The 23738-nt window shown below is 34.1% G+C and overlaps 1 protein-coding gene across 1 annotated transcript in view; it reads right to left on the reverse strand.

Annotated features, from left to right (window-relative positions):
* Positions 1-332: 332 nt before the first annotated feature.
* The window catches only part of LOC106881710 (uncharacterized), a 35871-nt gene continuing 12465 nt past the window's right edge, over positions 333-23738 (reverse strand). The window contains exons 3-12 of the mRNA XM_014932183.3: positions 22660-22800; positions 20385-20476; positions 12409-12459; positions 10250-10390; positions 8777-8919; positions 7526-7564; positions 5539-5674; positions 4171-4277; positions 3045-3178; positions 333-700 (exon numbers count right to left, since the gene is read on the reverse strand). Coding sequence (XP_014787669.1) covers positions 3045-3178; positions 4171-4277; positions 5539-5674; positions 7526-7564; positions 8777-8919; positions 10250-10390; positions 12409-12459; positions 20385-20476; positions 22660-22800 — 984 coding nt within the window. The 3' untranslated portion in view covers positions 333-700. The remainder of the gene's footprint in view (positions 701-3044; positions 3179-4170; positions 4278-5538; positions 5675-7525; positions 7565-8776; positions 8920-10249; positions 10391-12408; positions 12460-20384; positions 20477-22659; positions 22801-23738) is intronic.

Here is a 23738-nt window from a genome sequence, read left to right on the forward strand (position 1 = left end):
TAAACTGGAGCAATTGTATCATAGAAGAGCCATTTTAGACATCTGAAAACACCAAAACTTAATTACAGTCATGAGGTAAGTTTCAAAATATTTTAAGAAATAAAAAAAAAATCAAAATGGAAGACATTCAAGATCATCAAATATTTAAAGCAGATGATCAATTATTATCAGATTTCTAGTGAAGTGGATTCATCAGTAGTTAGAAGTGTCACTGCAACTGAAATTTGCAGATCATTACTTATGCATATCTAAAAATTTCTATTTGTTTCCATGATGACATTATTCCAATGAATGAAAACAAAAAGTTAGAATATCAAAGAAAAACAAAGAAAAACAAAAAGAAATATTTTTATTGTTCATGAGAGTTCTTCAGAAAAGAGCATTTCAGCTCGATGATTCCTACACATTTTAAACTAATTCATGAACTAAACTTATATTTACGAAATTTAAGATTTAGCATGCCAGGTGCTATGCTACAAAGAAAATAAATATTTACTTACAAATAAAACTAGAAATAACAATCATACAACACACTTTAATTTAAATATCTCCATACTGTGTGTGTGTGTGTGTTAGTGTTGCATGTGAGTGTGCACATGTGGGTACAAGTGTGTGTGTGTGTGTGTGTGTATACAAGTGTGTATATGTCCGTGTGCATTATATTATGTAAGTTTGCTCCTCTGTGGTCATCCAGATTTTTCTAAAACAAAAAAAAAAATATATGTATTAATATATAGTTTACTTTTCCATTAAGGTAAGATTAACAAAAAAAGTACTCCATCTAATGAGAGATGAGTATTGTTTAAAATACACAGCATATAATTATGAGCTACTAATAGTTTCATACATTGGAGATGTTTTCTAGGCAGGTTTTAATAATATGCCTAGTGTCTCCAAGCAATCCTCATGCTCTGAGTATATGGTCTACAAAGTAGGGTGGAGTGAAAATAAAAGATTGTGGAAATTGAAAATGCCTGAGAGCTAAAATGTTGCTATATTTGATTACTAGAAAAATGCTAAATTTTAGCTGAGATCAATCAAGGACATTTATGCCCACAAGCCCCCTAAACTCTGAAAATGGGAGATTTTAGTAAATTTTTTACACTAGCGGCATTTGCAGGGTTTGAGGGAGTAAATGCCCTTGATCAAACAAAAATTTAGCATTTTCCTGGTAATAATATATGGCAAGATTTTAGGTTTCAGGCATTTTCAGTTTCCACAATTTTTTATTTTCACTCCAACCTAGATTACACAATCTATATACCTGCACACACACACACGTGTGTTAGAGTGGAGTGAAAATAAAAAATTGTGGAAATTTGCTTAGATCAGTCAAAGGCATTTACTCCCTCAAACCCCACAAACTCTGTTATTGTAAAAAAATTACAAAAATCCCCCATTTTCAGAGTTTAGGAGGCTTGAGGGAGTAAATGCCCTTGATTGATCTCAGCGAAAATTTTAGCATTTTTCTAGTAATCAAATATAGCAACATTTTAGCTCTCAGGCATTTTCAATTTCCACAATTTTTTAATTTTCACTCCACCCTACTATATCGGTTACCAATCAGGACAATAGAATAAGATAAATCATGAGAAAAAATGAGAGGAAGGTGGATGCATAAAGTGGAAGGGTGAAAGAAAGGAGAAAAAAAAAAAGACTTAGAGTTATGTTCCTTTAGACTGTAAAGCTATAAAGCTAGTTGGTGTAGAATTAATGGAAGGGATCTAAAGTCTGCTCAATTTGGAGAAGGTGGTAATCTCCAGCTCACCAAAAGAAACATGTCCATATGTTTGCATTTGCTGACAATTTCTGAGCTGGAATTCAGTGGTGTGGTGGAATTCTTAGATCTAAAAAGTATATGTGACTTTCCATCTATGCATAACTTGCATTTTTGTAGATTCATTAATATATGGCATGGATTTTTCTATGATTCTCCACTCAATTCTATGTGGCATGGAGTCTTCAAGCCCCTTACGTGGCCAGCCAAATTAGTGTCTTTAATATATGTATGAAATTTGAAGGAAAGCAAAATTTTGATTTAAACAAAAATAAATTCTACAACTATTATATGATCCATGCAAATTGTACACTGGTTCATAAGATTTGTTAATTTAGCTCTTTTTAATTTGTTTGTGTCTTCAATAAGCTGTCTCACTTTTTCTTTATGCTAAAGTTTCCTTTTCCTAATCCTAAATTGTTTTGTAAGTAAAGCCTAAAAGTTTAAATTACAGAAAGCTATCCCAGCTCTGGTGAAAAGGACATTATTTAGGAACGCTTTAGCAGCAATATATTCTGAGTTCAATCTTTATAACATGACAAAATAGGCAGAAAGTTTGAGATTTATAGAGGAAGCCATATTCTATCCAAGCAAAGACTTTACTAAATATGTTTTGATTAAAAATTCCAACAAACATTAATCACAGTAAAGTCAAACTGTCAAATATGTATATAAAGGCAGATGTTAAATGATGATGATGATGATGATGATAAATAAATTTTTTTGTGTAGCAGTAAGACTAACAGCAGAGGAGGCTAGTGGTACATGTCAAATGTATTGGTTTCACAATGATGAAGTGGATATAGAAAAAATTACCCTCCACTCCAATCTAAACAATCGTTAACCTTCATAAATTCTCTAAAGGAAGCATTAAAATAAATAAATGCGCCCTTTTAAAGCCTAGCCAGGCTCATGGGCCTGGTTTCCCGGTTTTAATGGCGTATGCGTTCCCCAGCTGGACGGGACGCCAGTCCATTGCAGCGTTACTCATTTTTGCCAGCTGAGTGGACTGGAGCAACATGAAATGAAGTGTTTTGTTCAAGAAAACAACGTGTCACCCAGTCCAGGAATCGAACCACAATCTTACGATCATGATGCTGACACCCTAACCACTAAGCCACACGCCTCCACAAAGGAAGCATTATATATGGATAAATCAGCAAAAGTTATTGAACTGCAAACTCTGAAATAAAGGTTATGCATGTGCAAAAATTACCCTAAAAGAATATGAAAATAATGAAAGATCAATTTTGAAAAATAACATTACCTATTTCTTTTTGGATTTTGATTTTTTCTTTTTCCTTAAGTTTGGATTTCCTGTGCTCAGTTTCAGTAGAGGCATGTATATATTTGGCAGGCGTATTCTATATGAAGAGCGCATCTTTAGGGGAGGTAATTTTGCTAGAAAAAATTTTTGAAAATGTTTAATTTGTCATTATCATAATCATTTTAATATATGCTATTTCTATATTGACTTGTGCTAGATCCATCAGCCTAACTACAGTACCTACCACTTCAAACATAAAGTATTGGTTGGTTAGCTAACTTTCGGCTGTGTATTTTGTCTTAATATTTTAATAGACTATGTTTCATTAGATTGAAATTTTATGAATACAAAGCATTATTCTGTGTATAGTGGCGAGGGAAGAAGAGTGATGATAAAGTAATTGATTTTCAGAATAACCTCAAAATCCATACAAAATATCAAGAGTACAACAGCCTATCTTACCAATTGGTTTCACACATGATGTTAGGTAAACTAATAACTGCACTCATCAGAGTTGGCTGGTAATGTCCTGTGCAATTGGTAAGATTGGCTGCAATGGATACTGCATACTTTAATATGTATATACATACATACACACATATGTATGAGTATATGATAGTATCAAACAGTAAGAATGAGTGCTCAATACTGTATTTGATGGATAAATATTCTTTATTTGTGGATTAACAAAACTACCAATGGTTAGGGAATTATCAGCATTTTTAAGTGGACTGCTTGGAGAAATGTGGATATTCATTTCACACAGAACTACTGGTAGCTTTGTTAACCCACAAACAAAGTGTGTATGTATGTATGTACATGTACACACAAACACAAATCTTAGAAGTTCATTTTATTTCCATAGCAAGGAAAAGAATCTTCTTACTAGAATGCCATTCATTATATTTATTAGTTTTTTTTTTTATAAAGTAAAGTGAAAGGTATAAAATATCTTTATGCATTTATTTTCTTAAATTTACACTTCTTTTTCTTTTGTTTTAAAAATATGAAAAAAAAAATCATACCTTCATTTATAAAAACAATATTTTTTAAATAGTTTAAAAAATAATTTCAAGAAAAAGAGAGTGATAAATTGAAAATATTTCAGTATTTAATAAACAACTACCTTTTTGTCTTGCTTGAAGGGATTCCAACAACATCTGACTTCCAAGATTCCCAATGTGATTACCATAGAGATTTAGTTCTCGTAAGTATTCCGAAAAGACTATCAACCTGAAAATGAGAATTTTATAAGTTATTTAATATCATCTCTGATCTAGCTTGGCATCATACAGAACGTTTTTCAAACAGAAGTTTTTTTTGTTTTTTAAATTAATCTGGAACAGAAAAAATATTTCCATAGCCTATTTTAGTAAAATCTGTGACAAGTTTAAATCTCATTTGAATTATTGCTTGCATATACTCTTATTTATGATTCTTAGCTGTAGCCAACAACCAGGAAATATATGGAATCTTCCAGTTTTAGTGTTCTTCAACACATCACATCAGGGCAAAGATTTCAGTGGTTTTAACAGCTTATTAAGGATTATAAGATATTTAAAGGTTTGAGACTAGATGTTATACACAAGTAGGTGAGATTACTACAGTTTATGGTAATTATTTATTTCTGTTGTCAAGAACACAATTTCCTTCTTAAATTTAAATCTGTAAAAGTCTAAACACGAATTACATTACATTATATTTAGAGAATGAAGTATTATAAAAGTAGTAAAGATTACTTGATTCAAGAGTATAAATATTTGTAGTTTCCAATATATATGTCAGTTACTCCAAATTTGCCTATCATAGACAATATACCATCCAGTCTTAGCCTTCAAAAATATTCATGCAGTTTTAAAATTACAAAATTTATATTCTATGCTTTCCATGTTATTAACCTGTTTGAAGCACGTTGACTACAATTTGGGGTTCTTAATTGATATGAAAACACCAGAGCTATCTTTGAGAAGTTCACCATTAAAGTTCATATGTTGATGACTAAAGTCTTATGTTATTAGCCCACATGAATTCCGTACATATAAAATTCATCCTCATAATCTTTATCATCACCATGAATGGTTTTCTATTTATTTCCATGCTCACATAATTTGGACAGTACAGTAAAGCATCTTTCACTGAAGCACGTCTACAATTACACCATTTTTCATTAAGTTTCACAACCAGGTGTTTTTTACACTTGTTACTTAAAAGAAGTCAAAATAGTTCATCGTTTGCATAGAAGTTATTTCTTTTCTGCATGGATTTATTATATAAGTACACAGGTTAGATTAAAGAAACAAATTAAATAAGATAATATTGACCTTTTTCAATTATCATATGATCAATTTTATAGATGAAGGGATATAAATAAATGGATCACCCTTAGTATATTGGTGGCATTTATTTTACTAGTAAAGACTCTAAACTCCAAACAATTAAATAATGCAACTGATAAAATATTCTACTGACTCTCTTTTTACAACATTAATCTTACTTTCTGATATGCTGCATACAGTCAATTACATTAGCTCCGCCACCAGGATTCTGTAATTGAAAACCATTGTCTGCTGCATGAAGTTTTACAACCCAAGGACCAGCCTTCGGAAGAGGGGTTGTTGTTTTCTTTTTAGCTTTTTGGAAAAATAAGAAGGGAAAGAAATTAATGAATGGAATCTAATTAGCTTTTATACATGCTGGAAATTTCATTTACAAATATTTCCATTAAATTATGACCCTCCCTAGAAAACAAACACCATTACTGAATGAAGTAAGAAATTGTGTTCATTCAGCAAAATTACATGAATCAAGTTATACATCTACCAAAAGAGAGGCTAGCAATACCAAATGTTAGAATTACTATAAGATCATTTAGAAATAATTTAATCCAATCTTTGTATTTGTTCATATACTTTTACACTAAAACCATTAACTTATTTACAACAGGAGTTAAAGTAGTTATGTATAGTAGTTATAATAAACTAATAGACATTACCGAGTACTGACAGTAGATATGGACTGCAAAATTGATAATTCATTCACAATATGCTATAAATAAACAATTATGTGAAAGTGGGTTGGAAAGTTCATAGGCTTTACTATGAAGGAGTGATGCTAGAGCTGTAAAATCTTGCATGCATTAATTTCAACTTTTTTTTTTATCATTCTTTCCAAGTAAACTGACATCTGACAGTTCAAAGAAGACTTCAAAAGTAATTTGTAGTGACTTCTCTAAAAAATGGATAAAATTTGGCATTGTGGTCTTATGAAGTACCTGCAGAAAGAGGGTTAAGCTCCCAAGGACATTCATACTGACATGGTTGTTATATTAGGGGATGACACTCCAGCATTATCAACAGTGCAAAAGTGGGCAGCTGAATTTAGGAGGGAAAAGAAGAGTCTTGAAGGTGACCCAAGGTCTGGATGTCCTGCAACTGCCACCACTGAGGAAAACATTGATCATCTTTACCACATGACAGGTGATTGATTATAAATCAAATAGCCAATGCTATTAGCATATTCCTTGTGAGACTTGAGAATATTCTGCACAATGAACTTGATATGATGAAGGTTTCTGCTTGGTGGGTGCCATGTCTTTTGACACCTGATCAAAAGCACACAGGCTGACCCCATCACAGCAAAATCTGACATTGTTTGAGACAGATCCAGCTGTTTTCTTTGAATGTTTCCTAACCCAGGATGAGTATTGGGTTCATCACTTTGAGCCAGAGACAGAGACAATCCATGCAGTGGAAACACCCCTCCTGACCTGCTCCAAAGAAGGCCAAGGTCGTTTCATCTGCAGGGAAGGTGGTGGCCTTTTTGTAGAGATGCAAAAAGCCTTGTATTTATTAACTATTTTCAAAAGGGCCACACCATCAATGCTAACTTACTGAGGCAGTTATGAAAGACTATCAAGACCAAACACTCAAGGAAACTGCCGAAAGGGGTCTTGTTTCATTAGGACAATGCTCTAGCACACAAGTCTTTGGTTTCAGTGGTTGCTGTGCATGAATCTATGTTTTGAACCTGCTAACCCTTACTATTCTCCTGATTTGGCCCCATCTGATTAGCATCTATTCTCAACATGAAAAATCATTTGGCTGGGAACCAGCATCACAGTGATGATGATGCCATATCTGCTGTTGATGACTTTTTTGACCAACAGAATGAAATTTTCTTCACTAATGGGATCCAAGTACTACAACATCAATGGAGAAATTGTGTAGACCACAAAGGGGACTATATTAAAAAATAAACCTTATTTGGTCACATTCCACAAGAGTATTCTGGTCGGCCAATGAAATTTTCAGTCAACCTTTGTAATGAGAATATTTTTAATGAAACTAGTATACATGTGCTGCTGATTTTTATCCAATTTACATTGTTTACACTAGCTATGATATTCTGGCACTTTGACATCCCAAGATTTCTATAGCTTATCTCTATTTGTGATATGAGAAATTTAGAATCTTGATAAATACCTTTTTTCTTCTTCTGTTTGTCTTTTTTAGTAGCTGAATCTGAAAATATATACTTGAAATTAACAGTCAGATTCTGAACAAAAACATGTGGACAAACTTGAAATATTGATTTCAAATTTTGGCACAAAGGTTAACAAGTTCAAGGAGAAGGCGTTTGTTGATGACATTGACCTCCAATGTTCAAATGGTACTTACTTTATCAACCACTGAAAGGATGAAAGGCAAAGTTGACCTCAGAGGAATTTGAACTCAGAATGTAAAAATGGATGAAATGTCACTAAGTATTTTGCCCGGCATGTTAACAATTTTGCCAGCTAACTTGAAATATCAATAAGATATGGAGGTAATCTTAAAACTGGTTTCTTGCAGTAGACAAGCTACATGACTACTCATATTTTAGGAGACAGGGCAGAAGTGACTGGGTAGAGCTTGAAAGTGATAAAAATAGTGGTGATGAAATTCCAAGGTGGACCCTCTAGGTAGAAGAAAGATGGAATCAGGAGTGTGGGTGAATAGAAGCTGCAAGGGCAAAGGGAAATGAATGAGAGTGGTAGGCAATCATTGTAAAGATTGGGTAAGGCTGAAGGACAGATGTAATGAATGGTGGATGACTAATGTTGTATGAGTTAGAGAGGTAAGGGGAGTAGAAAATGACTGATGGTGTAGAGCAACAGAATAGTAATGATGATCCAGTAGACAGGAAAAAGATGTGGGAGAGATGATATGTGTTTAGGTAGGTTACAGGAGAGTGAAGAAGAAGAAGAAGAAGAAGAAGAAGAAGTAGGCATAGGGTGTGATTGAAAGATATATGGTGATAAAAAAGAGATAATTTAGTGGTTCAGTGTAGTGGGTGATCAAAGAAATTGTGTGTGGGGAGAACAGTATTAATGAATGAAGGATGGATAACAAGCAAAAGGGTCCCAGGTAGTAAGAAAAATAAGTGGTATCAAGGAAGAGTTGCAGTCAGACAGAGATGGTGGACGGTGATGTCTTGGGGAGGAAGGAAATTAGGTCAAGACCCAGTTGTGAATGTGTGTGTGTGTGTGTATGCACCATCGCCACCATCCCTTGCTGGAGCCTTGTGGAACTTTAGGTGTTTTCGCTCAATAAACACTCACAACGCCCAGACTGGGAATCGAAACTGCAATCCTACGACCACAAGTCCGCTGCCCTAACCACTGGGCTATTGTGCCTCCACATGCATAATATGCACACACAAACACACACACATACAAACAAAAAGTTTCTCACCTTTTGTAGTTGTTGGCTTCACAGATGCCGTTTTAGTGAGCACCATTTTCTGAGCAAAGTCAAATTCAGCTTGTTTAGCACATGTTTTAATCATCTCCATTATACCATCTCCCTGGAGGTTGTTACCATTGACATACAGACTACTGAAAGAAATAACAGGAGAAGACTTGAAAAAATAAGTATTAATTAATATCTTTATGTTCTGAGTTCAAACACCAGCAGGTTTAACTTTGCCTTTCCTCCTCCAAAGCTTGATAAAATAGATACTAGTCAAATGTCAATTAACTTGACTATACTTCAAGTTTTTGTAAGATCAGTGGTTGTAGAGTGGCAGAAGCAGTAGAGCATCAAAAGAAATTGCTCTTCTACATTCCTAGTTCAATAGTGTTGACTTTACTATTCACCCATCAAAGAAAGGAATAAAGTTATGCTAAGCAATCACTGGAGTTGATTCAACTAAATATATTCTTTCCTTAAAAATGTGACTTGGAACAAATTAAGAAATCATTGGCATTATTAATAGAAGGGGAAATGACGTGAACTAAATGGCTGTGTCTAAGATTCAAAACCTACTGAGTCTGACTATTCCTTTCATCTAAAATTGATCAAATATTCAGATATTGGGATCAACTAGATCAACTATACACACCTTTGCCTTAGGTGGAAATGAATGATTGTAATCAATATTATTATGAACAGGTTGTTGTTGCTTAACCTTTAATCAGCCTTGATCAAGTAAAGCTATGACTATTCTATCCTTATTTCATACATTATTTATCTAGAACTACATAATCCAATGTGTTCTTCAATTTTTTAAGATAGTAAGAAGTGATTTGAGAAAGATTTGTCTATTATTTCTACAAATTGAACAAGCACATAACCACCACCTCCACCTCAATGAATTTATAAATATATAACTTTAGGTTGTTTAATAATCAATACTGAATACTGATTATTTATGTGCACTTATGAATGTTTTGTCTTCACTAATGTATTTAAATGGTTTATATGTGTTGTTCCTCACAATTAAGGAAATAATTATTATTATAATTATTGGTGTGGTGGAGTAATAGGAATAATAGAATGGTGCACACAAAATGTATCAATAAAAGGTAAATACAAAAATAAACACAAAATGCCTAACACAGTAAAAACAAAGTTTTAGCAGCATAGACAAGGAGATACTAGTATTGAAAGTGAAAGATATTAACTCTCAACCAAATGAAAGCAATATTAGTCGTAGCAAATATATTACATTTCACAGTTTTGTTTTATTTGTCTGTTTCTTAGATGCTGTGGTTATTCTTATTTATCCCGAGCCCTGCCTCAGAGAACAGATCTATAGTCAAACGTGTTCCAGTTGTGATTATCCTGCCTTTTTAGAGATAAGTGTGTCATTATATTATTCAATGTATGAATTTTTCTTTTAATAAACAAGAATTAATAAGGTGGATGAATTAAGTAGTTACTAACCTGACTGCTGTGGTGGCAAGGATCTTACCCAGGTAAAAACCAGTCTCTTTTGGTAAATTACAGTAACCTAGACTCAATGATGTCAGTGTAATATTGTTGCTGAGGCAATTAGATAGGTATTTGCAATCTGTATAACTTACACTGAAAGAGAAACAGCCATATTTATTACATTTTATGATGTGCATGTATGTGTGCACATATATTTAACCACAGGTATCAACCTACAGAAGTTATAAACTGTACAATAACAGAGTTTAAAGTCATTTATGACTAACCTATGTTGGGAAATACATTCTTCACTAGGAAAGAACTTTGCATCTACAAGCATCTGCTTAACCTGTTTACTAGTGAGAATGTAGTCAATCTAGCTTTTGTGTCTGCCAGATTCATAGGTGATCAAGTTGCTGGTGGGTTTTCTTATGTTAGCATTGCAGATCAACAAGTCATTAGCATCACAGAACTCCAGCAGCCTTGTTACCACCTCACTTATAGAATGAAAGCCATATCTTACATGTATACAAGAAATCCATTAGCGTACTGCACAACATGTTTGTTGAAATCACCAGCCACAATAATAATAAAGTCTTTGTCATCCATCATCAAGGGATTCATAGAAATGATTCTTCAGTTAATTTGTCAATACAACTTGTACAGTATATGCTGAGATAAAGGTTATTGTTGTATAATCTATTACAAATCTTAGCTTAACAATCATATTACACACTCTAACTACCTCAGTCACTTTATCTACCCATATTTCTGCTAAGAGTATGCCTACACCCACCTCATGTCTTCGCTGCTATCTATCCTCCGTTTGCTGCCCATGAAGAGTTTAGTAGAGGTTCTTCTCCATCTCACCTCTTGTACACAGCACACATCTACACATCTGGGTTATAACATTTCAACAACTTCACTTGACTGGCTTTTCATTGTACCAACATTCAACGTGACAGCTCTGAGGAAGCAGATTTTGGAAGATCTGCTATAAATTACCGCCCTTCTTGTTCTTTATTCTCTAACATATTAGATTTCTTGGGTCTGCTCTCTGAAAGGATAATATTTTTTTCAAGTCTTTTGTGAATTTCTGAGGTCTACTATGAATGATCTCCACTTAGTTATCTCCTCCTGATTTGACAAGATTTTACCAAATTTACATGTGAAAATGCAGTGCAAGTAAAGAGAAGAGTGAAGTTATTTTTCAGCTTTATTTAAAAGATCAGCCATTAAACCTTTTTGAACTTTCTGTTTTTTCTTACTCTGTTTTCTCTTTTTCTCCTTTTTCAGTCATGCCCGATTACAAATTTTTCCTAACTACCTTTGTCCAGCCAGTCACCATGATTGACTGCTAACTCCAAAAGTTTTTTTATTCTCTCTTTGTGTATTTCCTCATGTTCCTTTCTGTTGAAGAGCATAGGCTCAAAACGTAAAAGACTTTCTCACCTTCCTGAGCATCAAACTAATACACCTGCTTATTGTTTATACACCTGTCTTCATCTTTTGTTTTTCTGTAACTTTCAACTATACACACACACACACACACACAAATATGAAGGGGTGCTGAAAAATTCCTGGTTTTAAGGGTATCACAAAAGGTCTGATTGGAGGCCCAAACTTCCAAGTTCTTTTACAGGGCTTAGAAAAACTGAAAGACCACTGCAATAAGGGTGTGAATCTGAGAGAGGGAATATGCTGCATAAAATCATTATTAACTGATTCTCCTGTATTTTCTTTTGTACAAAGCCAGTAACTTTTCAGCATCCACTCATACATATTCATGCATATGTTTATGTGTATATATGTTTATGTGTATATATATATATGTGTGTGTGTATCATCATCATCGTTTAACGTCCGCTTTCCATACTAGCATGGGTTGGACGATTTGACTGAGGACTGGTGAAACCAGATGGCTACACCAGGCTCCAATCTGATTTGGCAGAGTTTCTACAGCTGGATGCCCTTGTATTTATATATATGTATGTGTGTGTATATATATATATATATATATATATATATATATATATATATATACACACATACTGTGCTCTATGAGACTCTCTGAAACTGTGTATTGAATACTGACAAAAAAAAATACCCAATGTTAACAAAAATCCTGAACTGAAGTGATTCTTGTTGAAATGTGAAATAATATTACTTACTCATTATAATCTAAGCAAACTTCAGTTAGAGATGTGCATACAGGGAGATATCTAAAAAATAAATGCATATATGGAGGAAAAAATTGATTTGTGTAATATACAAAAGCTTTAAATTTAAAGAACAAAATGAATTCATACAAATATAAGATTTGATCCCTAAATAGTGAGTATAATCAGTTGAAAAATGGAATAAATTGGTTTACCACATGGAAGGAAAACTTTAATAATGATTCAGTTTCTTGCATGGATAAGCAGAGTAAATAAAATAGTTGCTGAAACAGGGTTTGCTGGGGATTTCACGCTAATTCTACAGAGAATCATAATCATTGTCATCATCATTGTAACCACTACCACTGCCGCTACTCAATTTCCCCAAGTTAGCAAGAGTTAGACAGGTCTCAAAGCATCTTATAACCTGCTGTGTTCATCTTTTCATACATACACACACACACACACACACACACACATATATATATATATATATATATATAAAATCAAAAAAATAAGCAACACGGATTTCAAAGGTGATTGCAGTACGCACGTTTCATGCTACTCCAATTTATTTAAGTAATGCGAGCATTACATTAAATGCAATATGAAGAGCAATCTTCAGCTGCACAAAAATGCAGAAAATTACAGGCTAGTCTGACAGACTGATAGACTCGGCTATGTCAAGATGGATTTATGTATTCTTCCTCCCACTTGGATTTTTATGTATTCTCTCTCCCACTTGGATTTGAAATGTTGCCACATTTATATGTCTTTTCTACTGTAATTTTCTGCATTTTCGTGCAGCTGAAGATTGCTCTTCATATTGCATTTAATGTAATGCTCGCATTACTTAAATAAATTGGAGTATCATGAAATGTGCATACTGCAATCACCTTTGAAATCCGTGTTGCTTATTTTTTGATTTTTTCATCACCTATCCTTTTGGAATACGATATTCGGGTGCCTACGCATAAGTACCATATTCAACCTTGAATCTATATCTAAACCGTCTATATATATATATATATATATATATATATATATATACACACACACACACAAACACCCATATACAAATATATACATGAAAAAATATATATACATATATATATATTATTTACACTATTTACATTTGATGGATATTTGTCCTCATCTCATTTGTTGTCAACAATGTTTCAGCTAATGTACTCTCCAGCTTTCATCAGGTGTCCTGGAGGAATTTCGAACCTGGGTTCTCACTCCTAAGGAATTTTTCCAATGTTATTATTATTATTATTCAGGTCACTGCCTGGAATCAAGCTCAGAATCTTGGGGTTAGTAGCCCATGCACTTAACCACTATGCCATATGCCCGTGAGCAATTATCGAGTGAATTCTAGGGCTTATAAATCTAATATTTTCCTATCCTTCCTTAATACCGGTTCCCATATGCTGTTCATATCTGCACTCGGTCTGCTTAGGAGGTTATTATGTCCTAGCATATGTGCTGCTTCTTTTAGTTTTCGTATTTTCCAGTGGTATTCTCTGTCTATTATTTTAACTTCATCCCACAGGGGGAGGTGGTCTACGTTTTTCCATGCATGATCAGCTATACCTAATTTATCAATATCTGTTTCACAGCTTTGCAATGTTCGTCTACCCTTATTTTGAGAGGGGCAGCATGTTTCACCTTTGTATAACCTACCACAGCTGCATGGGATCAAGTACATGCAGTCTTTGATCATAATCTTTTCTATTGGTGGTTTTACTCGAAGGAGATATTTGCAAAGTGTTGTATTACTCTTGAATACTCTCCTGATGTCATATGGGCCACATATCTTTTCTATCTTTTCGGAGAGGCCTTTCACATAGGGTAGACAAATTGTGGTCAGTTATGAGGTCTTCTCTTCATAATGGAGTGGATATATGTTTTGCGGGTAGTTGTTGCTTAATAGATTGTTACTTAGCTTGATCATTTCTTCATGGTGTGTATCAAGATAGCTAGTTATATTCTTTATTCAATGTTTTAGGCATTGAGCAATCTCTCTCTTTACACTGTATGGATGGTGGAAACTGAAGTTGAGGTATCGTCCTGTGAAGGTTGGCTTGCGGTATACAGATATCCTGGATCCATATTTGGTGCATGTTATTAATATGTCCAGGAATGCTAGCTGATTGTCTTCCCCCTTTTCCATTGTTAACTGTATGAATGGCTTTATTGAGTTCACATGATCTAACAGTACTTGGACATCTTCCTGATGGGGGCCAGAGCATAAAGGTGTCATCAACATATTGCAGCCATAGTGTTGGTTTTAGTGGCATTGATTCTAAAGCCAAATTTTCAAAGTATTGGCTATTATTGGTGATAATGGCGAACCCATAGCTAAACCCTCTTCTTGTCGATATATATCAGTGTTCATATTGAAGTAGGTAGTTTCTACACAGAAGGTAAACATTTCCATCAAGTTTCCTATTGGTAAACTAATGCGTTCTTTTAGATGGGTGTCTGTTACCAGTTTTTCTTGAATTACTGATAGTGCTTCATTAGTTGGGACTTTGGTGAACAGACTTATCATATCTAGACTCACCATCTGGTTGGATCCAATGGGGGTATCCTTGATCAATTCTGTGAAGTAAATGGAATTCTTCATGTACAATGTTGACTTTCCTGCTAATGGACTGATTATATCCACAAGGAAGTGGCTCAGTGGATGACATGCTGAACCTCTACAGCTCACTATAGATTTTAATGGAATACTATCCTTGTGAATCTTAAGGTGACTGTACATGTGTAGTAGTTTACTATAGTGTTGAGTCAGCTGTCTGTACTTCATTGGTATAAAGTGATCCTTGTTCTTGATCAAGATCTGTGACAACTTCCTCTCTGTTTTCAGAGTTGGGTCTTTCCTTATTTTGCTGTAGCTACCATCACTTATGAGACTTGCCACACTTTCAGCACACCCTCCCCAGCTACAAACTTGGTCACCTAGGTAGCAGAAGCTATCAACTACTTCTAGTTTTTCTCCCTGGAGAATGTTTACTTGCACTCTACTTAAGAAAACCAGAATTTATGAAGCAGCTATCATCTATCTTATTTACTCCACACTCCATTATCTTGTTTACCCCACACCTTGTTAATAAAGAAGGGATATATTTCAACATGTTCAATGGGAGTGAACATGTTAACATTAGTGTTTGACAGAATAATAATCAATAATTATCTATAGCACTTTTAGGTAAAGGTGAACAATTATTATATCACTTATTCATATCTCATTTTATAACTGTCATATGACATATTCAATGGAGAAAAACTTTTATGTGACCAATCGATTTGTAGATTAATGGATAGCATTCTGAGCCACTTCCATACTTTAAAAACATACTATCTTTATAACAGCAACCAGAATAGATAGAATTTGCAACAGCTCCATATACTTACACACTTTTGAAAATCTAATGTAAATATAACTCAAATTAATACTAATATACTTTTTGTGCATTTATAACTTCAATTCTTCTATTCTTTCACTTGTATGGTTTATTAACAATATATATATATATATATATATATATATATACATACATATACAGGGGTTGGACAAAATAATGGAAACACCTTAAAATTTCAGACAAATTTATTTTAATATGGGGCAGGATCCCCTTTGGCAGTAATTACAGCTTGAATTCTACAAGGTATGGACTCTTCAAAGTTTGAATTGTTTCCAAAGGAATTTTTGTCCATTCTTCAGCTAAAACAGCCTCCATTTCTTGTAGTGATGATGGTGAGGATATCGACTCCTTACTTGTTTTTCTAAAATGCATCATAAATGTTCAATAATATTGAGATCTGGGGACTGTGGTGGCCAGATAAGATGTTCAACTTCACTACAATGTTCCTCATGCCATTCAATAACAACTTTAGCTGTGTGAATTGGTGCATTATCATCCTGAAAGATTGCGTTTCCTTCCAGAAACAGTTCCGTAATCATAGGATGAATTTGACCAGATAAAATGCTTGGATAGTCTTGACTATTAATTCTGCCATGAAGGGAAACCATTGGGCTGGTGGATTTCCAAGATATATCATCACAGATCCTCCTCCATGTTTAACAGATGGAAGAAGGCAGTCTGGGTCAAATGCTTCTTTTGGCTGTCTCCACATGCATACTCAGCCGGTGGTGGGAAAGAAGGTAAAGGATGACTCGTCCAAGAAAATAACATTCTTCCACAGCTCTAGGGACCAATTCTGTAGGTTTTTACTCCACTCTAAATGCTTTGCAATGTTTGTTTATGAAAGTAGTGGTTTTCTGATTGCAGCCCTCCCGTGAAATCCAGCTTTGTGCAGCTCCCAGCAAACAGCTTTTGTGGAAACTGGGTTCTTGAGGTGGTTATTAAGCTTTGCAGTAATTTTGGGAACTGTACTTTTGTGATCTTTTCTAACAATTCGCGTAAGAGTCCGACGGTCACTATCTGAAAGTTTTGGTTTTCTTCCAGGAGTTTTGTTTTGATGAGGTTTTTCCCTCTTTCTCAAAGGCTGTCATTACTTTCAAGACAGTACTTCTTGATACAGCAAGCATTTCAGCTGTTTTCATTATGCTACCATTTGCCATACAAGCACCAACAATTTGATCTCTTTGAAAGTCCAATAGAGCGATCATTTTAATGAATTTTAATTACCTTTTTCTGATGATATCTGAAAAGAAACAGCAATTTCAGCAAAACATATTAAGCAACACTAATAATAAGTCAAAAAACATAAAAATAAACAAGCTTTTGATGGTTTTATAGATACTTCAAAATTATGGTGCTAGGTGTTTCCATTATTTTGTCCAAACCCTGCATATATATATATATATATATATATATATATATATATATAACGTCAGTAGATCATATATCAAAAAAAGAAGCACACTCTAAATGCTAGAGCAGTAATGTATTTTCAGGGAGTTAATTATATGGCCAGTCATAGACTGACCAATGGTTTCACATCCATAAAGCACTTAGCCTTAGAGACAACTTGTCAGATTCCAATGGCTGTGGACATATAACTGCTTTTCAAATTGGAAATAGAAAACTGTTACGATCAGAAAGATATATATTGTTTGAGCCTTAAGCAGGGAAGGTTATTCCTTTTAGATCAGTCCAGTCAGCAAATTTTTATGGCCCTAATCGACGAATGGGGAATCTCCACCCCTAAGTTGGTTCCAGTCTCTAATCAATGAATGGAGAATTCCACACTTGCTGCAGGTAGCATTTAAAATACAGACAAGAGCTGTAGATTTTATTTCTGGAGTTTAAAAGGGTCCCTGGATCAAGAGGTCTTTTAGGAACCTTGCTCACTCTACTATGCAAAACTTGCATTGTCTGCTCCTATTTATATAGGACTCTGGCTGCTCTACGAGCCTCCATTTAATTACATTTGGAGTTCCTTCATCCTTTAGGTTCCACACATGGACGGCCAGGAATGCGATGTAACATCATTCTAGAATCCTAAAAGGGGACCTATAGTCGTACAGGTGTTGCTTAAAGGCAGTTCCTGCTGAACCGATGTATATCCAAACTTGAGTGTTGGTTGTGTCATTGCCTCTGGTGCTTCTTCCATTGGCCCCCAGGCCTGATACTGGTGTTGTTATTGCTGCTGTTATTTTTGATGCTGCTGTCAGTGGTGTTATTACAGGATGTGGGTCCAGTAATTCCACTGTTGCTGGTGTAGTATTCATCCCTAGCTGCAGTGTTGGTGTTGCTGCAGCTGTTGCTGGTGGTGTTGGAGCTCCTTTATATATATATATATATATATATATATATATATATATATATATATATATATATATATAAGTCAGTAAATAGTGGGGTTGTGTTAACCGCACGTGGAGAAATAATAGGAAAATGAAAAATAATAATAAGGCAGAATGCTAAACTGGAAGCATATTTTAATAAAGATTTCTAACCGGCTTTCATTGCATAGCAAATTTTCAAGAAGAGGGAAAATGAAAATGTTTTTTACAAAGAAGTACAAAATGAAGAAAATAATATATAAAAAAATAACTATACCAATACATTATATTGTCTTTGAGCTTTTAAAGTTCAATGGTAATTCATGTACATAATGGTTGGAAAAATAAGGATGCATGAGAATTGAGAGTTGTGTTAGGTTTAAAAAAAGGAGCTAAAAGTTTGTGTTAAGCAGGAAGTGTGGTGTCAAAACAGAAAGTGTGTGTAAGGGGAGACAAATCTTTTTAGTTGGAGTTCATAACTCCAACTAAAAAGATTTGTCTCCCCTTACACACACACTTCCTGTTTTGACACCACACTTCCTGCTTAACACAAACTTTTAGCTCCATTTTTTAAACCTAACACAACTCTCAATTCTCATGCATCCTTATTTTTCCAACCATTATGTACATGAATTACCATTGAACTTTAAAAGCTCAAAGACAATATAATGTATTGGTATATTTATTTTTTTATATATATTATTTTCTTCATTTTGTACTTCTTTGTAAAAAACATTTTCATTCTCCCTCTTCTTGAAAATTTGCTATGCAATGAAAGCCGGTTAGAAATCTTTATTAAAATATGCTACCAGTTTAGCATTCTGCCTTATTATTATTTTTCATTTTCCTATATATATATATACAAGAGAAGTTATAAATAATGGTCAGTACATATATTTCTTTATTTCAGTAAATTTGATTTGCAGATATTTGCAGTAGTCCTTATAGGTACTTTACTGAAAGGTTTACTTATTGGTCTAGTTTATCAGTTGGGAAAAATTGAATGATCTAAACAATTAATGCTACTTTTGTCAGAGTCATTTCTGGTTATAACAAAGCAGAACACTGAAGGAATGGTACAGGCATGGAAGGGGGTGAAGAGAGACAATAAGAATTGGTATAAGGTAAGTGGAAGAGGAAAGGGGAAGAGAAGTGATGATTTGGAAGGGAAGTGAAAGAAAGTGAAAAGAAGGAAAGAAAAAAGAGAGGAAGGAATAGAAAGAGTAGAGGAAGGGAGGCATTCGATAGGAAAAAGGGCAGAGGATGATTGAAATTAAAGAAAGGACAGTTGTTAAAATATTAAGGTTTGTAATTGGGTCATCACACAAAAAATATTTGCATTGTTTTCAGGTCAAATACTAACCAAATCTTGTGTTGAAATTTAATAAAGGCCACTTACACAGTCAACTTAACTCTTTAATATTTGGTCATTCGTACTATTAGGCATAGTGGGGGAAGTGTATTAGAAAATGAAAACTCATCAGTAACTGAGTTATGATGGGAAGATTGAGAAAGCTTTGGTGAGCTTGGATATAAAATATTTTATATCCAAGCTCACCAAAGTTTTCTCAACCTTCCCATCATAATATAGTTACTGACTGATGACTGATAAATTACTCTTCCAAACTTGGAAGGGCTTTAATAAAAAAAAAAAACACTTGATAATATTAAGTGGTTGTCATGAGACTTAATTTGTAACACTGTATGAATAATGCACCCACTCCATTACCTAATGTATGAGTACCTGTTTTTTCTGACTTATTGAAAAATTAATAGTCACACATACAATGTACTTATTATTTCCAGATCAAAGCAATTAACCAAGCTACAAGTTGCTGTTACTAAGGCCTAAATCACTCCTCATTGAGACTCATGATCAAAGACAGGCCAGTGATGACCACTGAGCTTTCATTCTCTTGGACATTGCATACATAGAGCTAAATTATCCCATATGTCTCTGAATTTTCAAGATGTAATTTGATGAATACTTGGTAACTGTTTGTCGTAGATTGACCAGCTGTGTAAGAGGCTCACATACCATAAATAAGTTGCTATATCCTCCCTAAGCAGTAAGGACATTGAATAATTAATAGGCATTTGACTAGGTTTGTTTGCTCTGGCTTGACCAAGCTAATTTGCCCTAGATGCACCACATTTTCCAACAGCACTTCAACAATAGATCATAAAATTTACTATCAACATAGAAACGGCACAATTCAATACTTACTTGATAAATCTCTGTAAAGATTCAGAAGTTAAGATGTTGTCAATTAAATATATAGTTTTTAATCCTTCATAATATTTGTTCATAAAAAATGTCTACAGAAACAAAATAGCAAAGTTTTTTTACAGAACTGTGTGAATTAATGAAGATAATAAGCAAAATATTTAGCATAAATCAAAATACCTGTGTGTGTGTGTGTGTGTGTGTACATACACATATGCTGAAGCACAGATTGCTACTAGTCTAAAGGCACTGCTTCTGCTACCATTCATATCCAGGACTACTGATTTACCTTTTGGTTGATTGTCTGTACCTTGAGATCTAAAGGATTTTGATCTCAACAGATCACAAGATGAGAATATCTCATAGTTGTTGAAAATGTACAAGTGTATGTGGTCCACCCTAAAGAGCCTGGTCTAATCGATGACTGCTACATTTAGGTTTACCAAACTGAGGTTGATGAACAAGTGACATTTGCTTCCAAGCTGACCCCAAACCATGCACATTTGAACACAAGGTTCTGAGGATAGCCATGCGTGTCAGAGAAGTCATTCATCTTGGTTGTCAAAAAAAATCAGTTGGTCCAGACTTCTCATTGGTTAAGAGAAAAATTTTTGAAAGGCCTTTGTAAAGCATTCCTATTGGGATTTTTTGTTCTAAAAATCATCAAAAAGAAATTTCCCCTTTAATTCTCTGTATACAGTTCTAAATTTAAGAGATGAGGAATTATGTACATTATTTGCACTATTTACATTTGACGGATATTTGTCCTCATCTTCTTTGTTGTTAACATGACATTTTAGCTGATATACCCTTTAGCCTTCATCAGGTGTCTTGGGGAAATTTTGAACCTGGGTTCTCATTCCTAAGGTATTTTTCGATATTATTATTATTATTATTCAGGTCACTGCTTGGAATTGAATTCGCAATCTTGGGGTTAGTAGCCCGCTCTCTTAACCACTATGCCATACGCCTGTGGGCAATTATGGGGTGAATTTTAGGGCTTATAAATCTAATATTTTCCTATCCTTCTTTAATACCAGTTCCTGTATGCTATTCATATCTGCATTTGGTCTGCTTAAGAGGTTGTTGTGTCCTAGTATATGTGCTGCTTCTTTTAGTTTTCGTATTTTCCAGTGGTGTTCTCTGTCTATTATTTTAACTTCATCCCACATGGGGAGGTGGTCTCCATTTTACTATACATGATCAGCTATACCTGATTTATCAGTATCCAGCAAAACTCTTCTCCCTTTCCACAGTACAACCTTTTATTTCATTCAGTTGGATCTCATGTTTTCTGTAATTTGTTATTCTTGTTTACATTTTGAGAGGTGACAGAAATGGCTACCACATTTGAAGTGGTGGTGGTATTAGCAATAGTTTTAACAATGTTTGGTCAGCTTTGTAGAAACAGAAAATACTCTCCATTGAAACTACATGTGTCAGTACTACTGTTAGTGGTGGTGGCCTGATTATCATTGTCCTTGTTGTCACTGTCATTGTCATTCACAAAGTTCATGTCTGTGTTGTTGTAGTTGCTGTGAATCAACCGGACCGCTTTTGTAGTTATATTGTTGTTGTTATCACAGCTGTTGTTATTATTGTTACTGCTGTTTTTGTTGTTGCTGCTGTTGTAAATTTCATCTTCATAGCTTTCTATATCTTCCAATGTGATTTCCAACTGAGAAATGTTATCTTCTTATTTGTCATTCTCTTACACAGTCTGTTATATTATCTCTCCTCCCATCTCTTTGCGTTGCAAGCGTTTTGCAAACATTATTATTCTATCATCACTTGCCATTTTCCAAATTGGATTAAAAAATTGACTCAGCACAAATTCAAAATCAAAATACAATTAGACTCTTTCAGACAGGAATCTAGCAATGAAATTAGATTCAACCAGACCCAGTTAGTCTTATCCAGTACTTATCTATAAGAATTTTTTCCAAAAGGAGTTGATATTTTGTTAAAATCCACAGCTGAAGGTAACCGTATGGTCCTCAGCCTACCACCATCACAACAACAACGATAATGATAACATTTCTAACTTAAGCACAATGTCAGCATTTGTGAGGTGAGAAGGCTAGTTGATTACATCATCTCTAGTATTTGACAGGTACTTTATTTTATTAACCCTAAAAGGATGACAGGTAAAGTTGACCTTTGCTGAATTTGATTCAGAACATAAAGAGCTAGAACACATACTGCAAAGCAATGGGCTACACAGACACAACACCACATGAGAGTACCATACAAAATAGAAATAGAATACACTTACCAAGGTACACATATTTTCATATGACATAGGATAGTTCCAAATATAGAGATGGTTTAAAAAATGATAGTGGATACTTCTTAATGCAGCAATCAAAGGTTCAAAGAGCACACGAGGTTGGGTCAGGGATTGCTCGATGATTACCTAAAATTTCCAAAACATTGCCAAAGAAGTTGTTAGTAATCTTTTAATGCACATTATCTACGAAGACATATTATTCATTCAAAGCACTCTCACCTGAACACCACTATGGGTATTTGGGTGAAAAGCTGCACATTGCTATTCTCTCTGAATATCAACAAATTGAATCATCAGCTTTGAGCAATAATAAACAAACTCTGCTTGTGAATTAAGTGCTCTGTCTCCCTTTTGTACATCAAAGTTTGTGTGTGTGTGTGTGCATATGTGTGTATTTAAAAATTTAAGAAAATCTCCTTGATAACTCACAGTATTTGAAAAAAAAAAAATTTCAGTTTAAAAGTTAGTAAATCAAAACAAAAAAATCATGAAAACCCCCAAGTAAATACAAATTTGATAAAGGAGGATTTTGTATGTAAGCACACCTGCTGCCTTCAGTTTTACAAACTTGTGTTTGTACAGCTGAAGACAGTGAAAGTGCTGACAAAAATCCTCTTTCATTGTGTTTATTTGATTTTTTAATAAAATGATTTTATTTTATATTTTTAATTAAAAAATGTTTTTCATATATATGTGAGTAAGTGTGTTATGTGTATGCATATATCATCATCATTTTATGTCAACATTTTATGTCAACATTTCTTTTTAACTAAGTGGATTGTTCTCACAGTATCTTCCTTCATGACACTGTCCTTTGTCATCTGACATATATAGGGTCCGGCAAAATGATCTGACACATTTGTAGGTTTAATAAAAGGCAAATAAATTAAAGAAACAAAAAAAAAATTTATTTTTGAGTACATATAATGCCATTTTGTTTCATTTGGTTTTAAAAATTAAATCAGTCAAATGGGAGCCGTCATTGTCCACACACTGTCGAAGGCGTTCATGAAAGTTGTCCATAACTCGGCGGATCATTTCATGAGGAATGGCAGTAATTTCTT

This window comes from Octopus bimaculoides, chromosome 3 (genome assembly GCF_046866305.1).
Source record: "Octopus bimaculoides isolate indiv1 chromosome 3, ASM4686630v1, whole genome shotgun sequence".
NCBI classification, from domain to species: Eukaryota; Metazoa; Mollusca; class Cephalopoda; order Octopoda; family Octopodidae; genus Octopus; species Octopus bimaculoides.